Source organism: Saimiri boliviensis, chromosome 14 (assembly GCF_048565385.1).
Source record: "Saimiri boliviensis isolate mSaiBol1 chromosome 14, mSaiBol1.pri, whole genome shotgun sequence".
NCBI lineage: Eukaryota > Metazoa > Chordata > Mammalia > Primates > Cebidae > Saimiri > Saimiri boliviensis.
The window spans coordinates 18,952,204-18,964,826 of NC_133462.1; the positions used below are offsets into that span (position 1 = coordinate 18,952,204).

The following is a 12,623-nucleotide window of genomic DNA, read 5'->3' on the forward strand; positions in this document are numbered from 1 at the left end:
CATAATTTAAAAATATTGCTAAAAAATGCTAACAATAGTCTGAACCTTTAGTGAGTCATAATCTTTTTGTTGGTAGGCGATCTTCCTTAATGTTGACGGCTGCTGACTGCTCAAAGGGGGATTGCATAAAGTTGAGGTGGCTGTTTCAGTTTCTTAAAATAACAAGAGTCACACTGATTGACTTTTCCTTTCACAAAAAGTTTCTCTGTAGCATGTGATGTTGTTTGATAGAACTCTACACACAGAATTTCTTTCAAAATTGTAGTCAGTCCTCTCAAATCCTACCACTGCCTTATCAATTACTTTTATGGAATATTCTGAATCACTGATTTCCACAGTGTGCCTAGCATCTTCAGAGGAGTAGATTTTAAAGAAATGACTTTCTTTGTTCACCCATAAGAAGTAATCCTTATCCATGAAAGTTTAGGCCGGGCGCGGTGGCTCAAGCCTGTAATCCCAGCACTTTGGGAGGCCAAGGCGGGTGGATCACGAGGTCGAGAGATCGAGACCATCCTGGTCAACATGGTGAAACCCCGTCTCTACTAAAAATACAAAAATTAGCTGGGCCTGGTGGCGCGTGCCTGTAATCCCAGCTACTCAGGAGGCTGAGGCAGGAGAATTGCCTGAACCCAGGAGGCGGAGGTTGCGGTGAGCCGAGATCGTGCCATTGCACTCCAGCCTGGGTAACAAGAGCGAAACTCCGTCTCAAAAAAAAAAAAAAAAAAAAAAAAAAAAAAAAAAAAAAAGAAACTTTAATCACGAGATTGCAGCAGTTCAGTCACATCTTCAGGCTCTACTTAATTCTGCTTCTCTTTTTTTTTTTTTTTTTTTTTTTGAGACGGAGTTTCGCTCTTGTTACCCAGGCTGGAGTGCAATGGCACGATCTCGGCTCACCGCAACCTCCGCCTCCTGGGTTCAGGCAATTCTCCTGCCTCAGCCTCCTGAGTAGCTGGGATTATAGGCACGCGCCACCATGCCCAGCTAATTTTTTTGTATTTTTAGTAGAGATGTGGTTTCACCATGTTGACCAGGATGGTCTCGATCTCTCGACCTCGTGATCCACCCGCCTCGGCCTCCCAAAGTGCTGGGATTACAGGCTTGAGCCACCGCGCCTGGCAATTCTGCTTCTCTTACTAGTTGCACATTTACAGTTCCTGCACTGAAGCCTTGAATCCTTCAAAGTCATTCATGAGGCTCGAATCAACCTTTCAAATTCCTGTTGTTATTCTGATCTCCTCTCATGAGTCATGAATATTCATAATAGCACTTAGATTCATGAATCCTTTCTGGACAGTTTTTAATTTACTTTACCCAGATCTGTCATAGGAATAATTACCTATAGAAGCTATTGCATTACAAAATATATTTTTGTTTTCTTGAGATGGAGTCTCTCTCTGTAGCCCAGGCTGGAGTACAGTGGCACGATCTTGGCTCACTGTAACCTCCGCCTCCTGGGTCCCGGTTCAAGCAATTCTCCTGCCTCAGCCTCCTGAGTAGCTGGGATTACAGGCATGTGCCACCATGCCCAGCTAATTTTTCTATTTTTAGTAGAGACGGAGTTTCATCATGTTGGCCAGGCTGGTCTTGAACTCCTGACCTCATGATCCACCCACCTCAGCCTCCCAAAGTGCTGGGATTATAGGTATGAGCCACTGTGCCCAGCCAGTATTTCTTAAATAATAAGACTTAAAAGTCAAAATTATTGCTTGATCCATGAGCTGCAGAATGGATGTTGTATCAGCAGGCATGAAAACCAACACTGATCTCCTTATACATCTCCATTACAGCTCTTGGGTGACCAAGTGCACTGTCAGTGAGCAGTTATATTTTGAAAGGAACTTTTTTTTCCCTCTGAGCTGCAGACACCAACAACAGTGGGCTTAAATATTTAACAAATCAATGCTGTAAACAGATGTGCTAACATCCAGGCGTTATTTCATTTATAGAGCACAAGCAGGGTATAGTTAGCATAATTCTTAAGGGCCCTAGGATTTTCATAATGGTAAATGAATACTGGCTGCAACTTAAAATCACCACCTGCATTAACCCTTAACAGGAGGGTCAGTTAAACCTTTGAAGCAACCACTGACTTCACCTCTCTCGCTGTGAAAGTCCTAGATGGCATCTTCTTTCAATAGAAGACTGTTACATCTACACTGAAACACTACTGTTTAGTTAGCCACCTTCATCAATAATCTTAGCTAGATCTTCTCGATAATATACTGCAACTTCCATTGACTCTTACTGCTTTACCATGCATTTTTATGTTATGGAGATAGCTTCGTAAACCATATAATTTAACCTCTGCTAGCTTCAAACTTTTCTTCTGCAGCTTCCTCACCCTTAAGCCTTCATAGAATTGAAGATAATTATAGCCTTGTCCTGTATTATGCTTTGGCTTAAGGGAATGCTGTGGCTGGTTTGATCTTCTACCCAGACGACTAAAACTTTCTTTGTGTCAGCAATAAGGCTGTTTGCTTTCTTATCATCTTATTGTTTGTGTGTATATTGTAGTAGCACTTCTTTCTTTTTTTGAGACAGGGTCTTACTTTGTCACCCAGCCTGGAATGTAGTGGTGTGATCTTGGCTCCCTTGCAACCTCCATCTCCCAGACTCAAGCAATCCTTTCACTTCAGCCTCCCAAGTAGCTACAAGTAGCTGGGACTACAGGCATGCAACACCACACCTGCCTTTTTTTTTTTTTGAGATGGAGTTTCGCTCTTGTTACCCAGGCTGGAGTGCAATGGCGGGATCTTGGCTCACCGCAACCTCCGCCTCCTGGGTTCAAGCAATTCTCCTGCCTCAGCCTCCTGAGTAGCTGGGATTACAGGCACGTGCCATCATGCCCAGCTGATTTTTTGTATTTTTAGTAGAGACGGCGTTACACCATGTTGACCAGGATGGTCTCAATCTCCTGACCTCGTGATCCACCCGCCTCGGCCTCCCAAAGTGCTGGGATTACAGGCTTGAGCCACCGTGCCTGGCCCTGACCAGCACTTTTAATTTACTTCAAGAATTTTTCCTTTGCATTCACTACTTGGCAAACACAAAAGGCTTTGCTTTTGGTCTATCTTGGCTTTTAACATGCCTTTTTCACTAAGCTTAATCATTTCTAGCTTTTAATTTCAAGGGAAAGATGTGTGACTCTTCCTTTTACTTGAACACTTAGAGGTCACTGTAGGGTTATTAATTGTCCTAATTACATTATTTTTGTGTTTGAGGGAAGAGAGAGAGACAGAAAAAGGGAGAGATGGGAATGGCTGGTCAGCAGATGTATGACTCTTACCTTTTACTTAAACACTTAGAGGTCATTGTAGGGTTATTAATTGTCCTAATTACAATATTGTTGTGTTTGAGGGGAGAGAGAGATCCAGAAAAAGGGAGAGAGATGGGAATGGCTGGTCAGTAGATGAAATTTGTGGCACCCCAAAACAATTACAATAGTAACATGTAGGATGACTGGTCACAGATCCTGATAACAGGTAATAGTAACAATGAAAAGGTTTGAAATATTGCAAGAATTACCAATACTTGTGTGACACAGACACACAAAGTGAGCACATGCTGTTGGAAAAGTGGTGCTAATGGACTTGTTTGATGTGGGGCTGCCAGAAGCTTTTAATTTATAAAAAATACATCTGTCAAGCACAGTTAAGCAAAGCACAATAAAATTAGATATGCCTGTATAAATACGTGAGGAAGAGTTAATGAGAAAGCAGAAAGGGATAAAAGTTTACTAGCAGAACCAAGGAAATAACTGGAAGACAAAAAGAAAACCACCATTAAAATGCAGAATACTATGCAAGGGAGGAATAGAACTTTCACCATTAGAATTATGGTACAGCAGTGTCACACTGCAAAACAACATATGGGTAAGACAGACATTCGGATGCATCACTGGGTCTATAGGATATAGCACAAACCTCCAAGGACACCTCTCCACCCACCTATCCCACACAAAAAATAAACGAAACAAAAACAAGCAACCATTAGCTAAAATCAGAGAACACTATGAACAATTTCATACCAAAATATTTCAAAATACAGGTGAAACAAATTGTTAAATATAACAGATGACCCTATATTTTTACAGATACAGAGGAAATTCTAATATTTATGTAAGTTACTTTGTCAACTCTGTGAAAATTAATTTGAAGATTAGAGTTAGATAATTTCATGGAAAAATACAACTTATCAAAAACTAATGCAAGCCGGGCGCGGTGGCTCGAGCCTGTAATCCCAGCACTTTGGGAGGCCGAGGCGGGTGGATCACGAGGTCGAGAGATCGAGACCATCCTGGTCAACATGGTGAAACCCCGTCTCTACTAAAAAAATACAAAAAATTAGCTGGGCATGGTGGTGCGTGCCTGTAATCCCAGCTACTCAGGAGGCTGAGGCAGGAGAATTGCCTGAACCCAGGAGGCGGAGGTTGTGGTGAGCCGAGTTCGCGCCATTGCACTCCATCCTGGGCAACAAGAGCAAAACTCCGTCTCAAACAAACAAACAAACAACTAATGCAAAAGACAAAAATATATTTACATATATATAGGATAGTTATAAAAGGAAAAATGAAAAGAACTGTCAAGGAAACTTCCCTCAAAAATGTACAAGGTCCAAATAGTTGAACAGGTAACATCTACCAAATTTTCAAGAGAGTTATAACGCCAGTGCTATATAAAAGTTCTAGAGCATAAAGGAAAGCTTCCAAATTCTATTTATAAAACCAGTCTAACATTGACATTAAAAACTTAAAAAGTATAAACAAATTATTTAAATTCACAGCAATCATAAGAGGATGAGTCATTACTAAGAAATATCTAAACATAAATGACCCGTATACATTTTAAAAATTGTGATAATCTCCTATAGGAAAAGATTGTTTTAACTACATGAATGTTTTAAAGTCAAGGTGGCCAAAAAGTACTTCAATGAGGAATAATCTTTTTGGGAAAAAAAACACAAGAAAAACATGACAGATGATGTGTCAATGAGCTCAATTTGTTGAGTTTATACAAATTAAGAACTCAACAGAAACAAAGGCAAAGGATACCAAAGAAATAGAGATGAGAAACAGGAAAAAATGCTTGTTTTCACTAATCATAAGGGAAATATAAATTCAAACTATAATTAGCTACCATTTTTCACCTATCAGATTGGCAATAATTTTTGTTGTTGTTGCTGTTTTTGAGGTGGAGTGTCTTTCTGTCACCAGGCTGGAGTGCTACGGCGTGATCTCAGCTTACTGCAACCTCTACCTCCTGGATTCAAGCAATTCTCCTGCCTCAGCCTCCCCAGTAGCTGGGACTACAGGTGTGCACCACCAGGCTCAGCTAATTTTTGTATTTTTAGTAGAGATGGGGTTTCACTATGTTGGCCAGGATGGTCTCAATATCTTGACCTGGTGATTCACCCTACCTCTGCCTCCCAAAGTGCTGGGATTACAGGCATGAGCCACTGTGCCCAGACACGATTTTTTTTTTTTTGAGATGGGAGTTTCGCTCTTGTTACCCAGGCTGGAGTGCAATGGCACAATATCAGCTCACCACAACCTCCGCCTCCTGGGTTCAGGCAATTCTCCTGCCTCAGCCTCCAGAGTAGCTGGGATTACAGGCACGCGCCACCATGCCCAGCTAATTTTTTGTATTTTTAGTGGAGACGGGGTTTCACCGTGTTGACCAGGATGGTCTCGATCTCTTGACCTCGTGATCCACCCGCCTCGGCCTCCCAAAGTGCTGGGATTACAGGCGTGAGCCACTGCACCCGGCCCAGACATGATTTTTAAAAAATGTGAACAGACTACATTGGCAGAAATTACTGGTAGAAATTATTAAGGTCTCTTTAGAGGGCAAAAATGTCTTTATAAAATTCAAAATACGTGTATATGCACCTTTAGGTGTGTGTGTATATATGTATATATATGTGCACACATCATGTACACTTGTATATATACATGACAAATATATCAGAAGATTCAGCACTGACTTAAAACTTATTGTGATTATTGAAGTATGAGAGCAAAACCTAAAAATAAAAATACAGCGGGAAGAATGACTATTGGTACAAAATATAATATTTCAGACATTTAGAATGGAAGGAAGAAGATAAAGGACTATAAATGTCAGTAGGTTTATTTTATCAACTACAAATTAATGAATGTACACAAAAAGAAAGGATCCTGTATATGAAGGTGGACAGTACTCTCAAAGATGCTAATAATAGAATGATTATCAAAGTAAGGCTGGAAAGTTATTGGGAAAGGTTGGTATTAGCACTCAGATAAGGAACTGAGGAAAGAAATTAAGAATGGTATCTAGAAATGACATCTTAGGTTTATAAAGAGTTCACACCACTGGTCACTACAGAAGTCTACATGTGGCTGGGCATGGTGGCTCATCCCTGAAATCCCAGCTCTTTGGGAGGCTAACGCGGGCAGATCACTTGAGGCCAGGAGTTCAAGACTAGCCTGGCCAACATGGTGAAACCACATCTCTACTAAAAATATCAAAAAATTAGCTGGGTGTGGTGGCACATGCCTGTAGTCCCAGCTACTTGGGAGGCTGAGGCACAAGAATCACTTGAACCTAGGAGCCGGAGGAAGTTGCAGTGAGCCAAGATCGCGCCACTGCTCTCCAGCCTGGGTGACAGAGTGAGACTGTCTCAAAAAAAAAAAAAAAAAAAAGGCTACATGCTTTCTAATTTTTTTTTTTTTAGACAGGTCTCATTTCATTGCCCAGGCTTGACTACAGTGCTGTGATTGTGGCTTACCGCAGCCTTGACCTCCCAGGCTCAAGTGATTCTCCCACCTCAGCCTCCCAAGCAGCTGGGATTACAAGTGTGTATGTGCCACTACACCTGACTGGTTTTTTTTGTTTTTTTTTTGTTGTTGTTGCCCAGGCTGGAGTGCAGTGGCATGATCTCGACTTACTGCATCCTCTGCCTCACAGGTTCAAGCAATTCTCCTGCCTCAGCATCTTGAGTAGCTGGGACTAAAGGCTTGTGATATGACATCTGGCTAATTTTTGCATATTTAGTAGAGATGAGGTTTCACCATGTTGGCCAGGATGGTCTCGATCTCCTGACCTCAAGATCTGCCCACCTTGGCCTCCCAAAGTACTGGGATTACAGGCATGTGCCACCATGCCCGGCCTAATTATTATTATTATTTAAAATAGAGATTAGGTCTCACTATGTTGTCCAGGCTGGTCTCAAACCCCTGGACTCAAGCAATCTTTCTGCCTTGCCTTCCTTACGTGCTGAAACTACAGATATGAACCACTGTGTCCAGCTCTGAAAATATCTTTGAGTAATATTTTAGAGAGATCAACCATTCACTGAGTAATCATTAATAGGGCCCTGACCCCTTCTCATCTGTCTGGTTCCCTTCCACTAACCTTGCCAGTGTCTCCTTAATACTTCTTCCTCCATCACCCATGGTTCTTCTTCTTGCTCCAATTTGAAAATCACATCAGGTTTGGTGAATGGATAGCCTGTCAAAGGGAAGTTACATAGATCTGGGCATACATACTAGGAACAAAGAACCACCCAAAAATTGAGGCTGCCCAGGAAAACCAGGCTTTCTAAAGGGTAAGAAATTGTGGCTTCTGGGGATGCTGTCCCCTTTTGCTCTGAAAACTGCAGCATGGACATTCACATGAGCAAAAGCATCCCAAGGCCAAGCTCACTCTAATATTTAAAAGGTCTACATATTTCAGAAACATGGCAGGTGGGGTGGAGGGAAGGTACTTTCTTTCCAGAGTTTGAATTATAGTAAATTACTCTTACCCACTGTGATTAAGTTGTTATAGTTTTCTAGCATCACGTTCCGGTACAGGTTTCTCTGAGCAGGATCCAATCGCTTCCACTCCTCCTGGGTGAAGTCAATAGCCACATCTTTGAATGTCACTGTTCCCTGTAACAACACAGTCCTACTCAATCTGAAGTCATCCATCTTAGGTGATCGTAAACAAAACATATTGAACCTTGTTCTGATGTTAAAACCCCAGCATATTAGCAGCATCCTGTCAGTTTATATTCATTCGCTAATTTAGCAAGCACTTTTTTTTTTTTTTTGAGACAAAGTCTTGCTCTGTCACCCAGGGTGGAGTGCAGTGGCATGATCTCAGCTCACTGCAACTTCTGCCTCCCAGGTATAAGCGATTCTCCTGCCTCGGCCTCCCAAGTAGCTGGGAAAACAGGCACGCGACACCATACCCAGCTAATTTTTGTGTTTTTAGTAAAGACAGGGTTTCACCATATTAGCTAGGCTGGTTTCAAACTCCTGACCTTGTGGTCCACATGAGGGACCTTCCAAAGTGCAGGGATTACAGGCGTGAGCTACTGTGCCTGACCTAAGCACATGTCTTTAATATCTACCGTGAGTTAAAGGGGTTCCGGTACAGGTTTCTCTGAGCAGGATCCAATCGCTAAGGTACCAATTTATACTGAGTGTGAAAGAAATAGAAAAATAAAACTTTAACCAAGTTAAGTGGTTTGAGATCTCACAAGATACCAGAGACAGGAAAAAATGAAAGCAGGATTTAGACAGAATGATAGGTGAAATCTGTGGTATTGTGGGACATGCAACTGGAGATACCCACTGATTTAGCAGTTGTTCATGAGATCAGGAGAAATCCACATTGGAAATGAAGATTTATTGGCCATCAGCCTATAGTATGTGTCTGCAGCCATGAAAATGGGATCTGACTGCTCAAAGTGTTTACATATACTGGAGAAGGGGCCACAGACAGAATCTCAGACAACCACGAAAAAAAATACCCTGATAACAATTTGTTTTTTAATGGTCAGGAATAGGATTGTAACTGAAACTGTATATTTAAAAAGCTATAGCATGGCTGGACATGGTGGCTCATGCCTGTAATCCCAGCACTTTAGGAGACAGAAGCGTGAAAATCCCTTGGGCCCAGAAGTTCGAGATGAGCCTGGGCAAGGTGGTGAAACTCTGTCTGCACAAAAAAAATACAAAAATTAGCCAGGTGTGGTGGTATGCACCTGTAGTCCCAGCTACTCAGGAGACTGAGGTAGGAGGATTGCTTAAGCCCGAGAGGTAGAATGTAGAACCCTAATGCACTCTTCCTAGTTCAAAACAGAAATGCTCAAATGTCTATGACCATAAGAAAAAATCTTAAATAGCACTGGAAAAAAGGGAGCAATCCCTATTTCCTATCTTTTCAGGATTTTCTACCAGAGACTGGGTGACAAAAAAGAAAGTCTCCAATAGCTAGTTCACAATGTTTCTAAGAATTTGTTTCGAGGTTCTAAAAGGAACCTATGAGCATGAACATCCACTAACACTAAGGATTCAGAGAAAGCTGTGGTACTGATGGGAGATCCTTTCCTGAAACTCTTTACTGCTAAAAATCATGACATTGGAAATAAACATGTTCAAGAAGCAAAAGGCAAAGTGTCATAGGAAAAAACTCCTGAAATCCAGGAATTTTTTGAACATTTCCCCTCCCCTGGGATGAAGATCCAAATAAGCGTGGATAAAGCACTTGGTGAGGAAGTGGGACTGAGGAGAAAGCATGATGTGGAAATCTGGCCCTGGTATAATAGTTTCACCAATTACAGGGAAGGACATAAGATGTATTCTTGCTGGGACTACCTCAGCTGCAGATTTTTTCCTCAGGAAGTTGTATTTTCTTTTTTTTGAGATGGAGTCTTGGTTTGTAGCCCAGGCTGGAGTGCAGTGGTATGATGTTGGCTCACTGCAACCTCTGTCTCCCAAGTCCCGGTTCAAGCAATTCTCCTGCCTCAGACTTCCGAGTAGCTGGAGTTACAGGCTTGCGACACCATACCCAGCTAATTTTTGTATTTTTAGTAGAGACAGGGTTTCACCATGTTGGCCAAGCTGGTTTTGAACACCTGACCTTGTGATCCCCCAGCCTCAGACTCCCAAAGTGTTGGGATTACAGGTGTGAGCCGCGGCACTCGGCTAGGAACTTGTATTTTCTTCAGGAGGTTCAGATCATTAAACTACTAAATACATTTTAAAAATCAGCATCACAGATTTTATAAGAAAATCCTAATTGCCCCTAGCTCAAGAGTGAAAAGATCCCAAAATAAATCATTAAAATACATTTGAAGAAAATACTTGAGAAAAAGAATGTAGTAAATGCAAAAATAGAAACAATTTAAAGTGAGAAATTTAGAACTTATATACATAAATCACCACATTTAAAAGCTGGAGCTAGGTACAGTGGCTCACGCCTATAATTCAAAGCACTTTGGGGATCCTATGTGGGAGAACCGCTTGAGGCCAGTTCAAGGTCAGTATGGGCAACACAGCAAAACCCCATCTCTACCAAAAAAAAAAAAAAAAAAGCCATATATGGTGTCTCTGGCTATAGTCCCAGCTACCTGGGAGGCTGAGGTTGGAAGACTGCTTAAGCCTGGGAGTTTGTGGTTGCAGTAAGCCATGATCTCACCACTGCACTCTAGCAGCCTGGGCGATACAGCAAGACCCTGTCTCTTAAAAAAAAAAAAAGTTATATTTTAAGAATAATGAATTAGGCAAATGTTTAATAGTTTAATGAAGAAAAATAAACATCCCAAATTAGAAAAAACAATTAAAACAAATCAGTATTTAAAGTGGTATGTATCTGTGGTTGAAATTTTCTTTGGTTTTTTTTTTTTTTTTTTTTTTTTTTTTTTTTTTTTGATGGAGTGTCGCCCTGTTGCCCAGGCTGCAGTGCAGTGGCACTATGTTGGCTCACTGCAATCTCCGCCTCCTGGGTTCAAGCGATTCTCCTGCCTCAGCCTCCCAAGTAGCTGGGACTACAGGTGTGTGACACCACACCCGGCTAACTTTTGTATTTTCAGTAGAGACAGGGTGTCACCATGTTGGCCAGGCTGGTCTCGAACTCCTGACTACAAATGATCCAACCGCCTCAGCCTCCCAAAGTGCTGGGATTACAGGGGTGAGCCACTGCACCCAGCCTGAAATTTTTAAAATCATTATGAAATGAATAGGTTAAAAGAAAACACAGCCTACGACTTGGGATTTTCAAAGAAAAAGAAAATCCCAACAGTGCAATACTGTAGCACACACTGATATTCTACTCCAATATTTATTCTGTCTTCCCAGTTTCTGGCCCAAGTTCTGCTGAAATAAGTATAATATGTTTATATGACAAAGTTCTGGACAGTGAGATGAAAGGACTGCATGCAGCTGTTGCTAAGTGAGCATAAGGGCACGAGTATACCATTTCTCCCAAGTTTCCACCTTCCTGTAGACTGGTAAGTAAATGTGATGGTTAGAGCAAATACGGCTATTTGGGATAATGAGGTAGAAGCCAACTACTGAGAATGGCAGAGCAATAAAAGAGAAAGAGTTTGGTTCTTCTGCCCTTTGGAGCTATAGGACCAGCCTTGAACTTCAACATGAGAGACAAACTTCTGTCTTGTTTAAGCAAAGGTTATCTGGGCTTTCTATCACAGGTAGTCAAGTGTAATAGAAACAGATTAATAGGTTATGCCAGATCTGGCCATCCTTTGGCAGCTATGAAGCTGTGCTGCTCAAATCCTCTTTCAGGGAATCCACTGAGAGAAGCCTAGTTGGCAGCCTCTAGCTGCTCCACTTTCGTGCTGATGCCATGATACGCCAACACTGCCTCCAGCCAAAGACTCAGCATAGTGAGGCTATTAAAGTCTGGACTATTGCATCTGATACGGTTTTACTCTAGTGGGAAAGCTTTTGTCAGCAGCTCCCCTTTGGCCTGGCTGAGACTCTGTCACAGCTTCAGGGTGGTCTGAGTTGGCAGAAAAAAAGAATTAGTAAACTTGAAGACAGATCAATAGAAATGATGCAATTTGAAGATGAGACAGAAATAAGCATGAAGAAAAGTGAATACAGGCTGGACACAGTGGCTCATGCCTGTAATCCCAGTGCTTTGGGTGGCCAAGGTGAGAGGATCACTTCAGACTAGGAGTTCAAGACCAGCTTCAGCAGGATGGTAAGGCCCTATTTCTACCAAAAAAATTTCAAAAATTAGCCCAGTTTGGTGGCACATGCCTATAGTCCTAGCCACTCAGAGAGGTTGGAGGATTGCTTTAGTCCAAGAGTTCAAGGATTATAGTAAACTATAATTGTGTTACTGCACTTTAGCCTGGGTGACAGAGTTGAGACCTTATCTCAGAAAAAGAAAAAATAGACTCATAGCCTCAGAAATGTGAGCGCAATAAGTGCATCAACATACGCATATATATATATATTTTTTTTTGAGATGAAGTATCGCTCTGTCACTCGGGCTCGAGTGCAGTGGTGTGATTTCAGCTTGCTGCAATCCCTGCCTCCTGGGTTCAAGCTATTCTCCTGCCTCAGCCTCCTGAGTAGCTGAGACTACAGGCGTGTGCCATCATGCCTGGCTAATTTTCGTATTTTTAGTAGAGACAGGGTTTCACCATGTTGGCCAGTCTGGTCTTGAAGTCCTGACCCCAGGTGATCCACCCACCTTGGCCTCCAAAAGTGCTGAGATTACAGGCTTGAGCCACCACACCCAGACAACATACACATAAATTAAATACAAGTTACAGAGGAGAAAGAGAGGAGAAAGAAAAGGATAGAAAAATATTCAAAGAAATAATGGCTGAAAACTTTCTGCATT

The 12,623-nt window shown here is 41.8% G+C and overlaps 1 protein-coding gene across 5 annotated transcripts in view; it reads right to left on the minus strand.

Moving 5' to 3' along the window:
- ZNF569 (zinc finger protein 569) overlaps positions 1-12,623 on the minus strand; it is a 61,816-nt gene that overhangs the window by 8,968 nt on the left and 40,225 nt on the right. For 4 of the 5 annotated variants that reach the window (XM_074386424.1, XM_074386423.1, XM_003937425.4 and 1 more), the window contains exons 4-5: positions 7,783-7,909; positions 7,392-7,487 (exon numbers count right to left, since the gene is read on the minus strand). In XM_074386424.1, coding sequence (XP_074242525.1) covers positions 7,392-7,487; positions 7,783-7,909 — 223 coding nt within the window. Of the gene's footprint in view, positions 1-7,391; positions 7,488-7,782; positions 7,926-12,623 lie in introns of all 5 variants that reach the window. The other variant, XM_074386425.1, reaches the window with a different exon arrangement.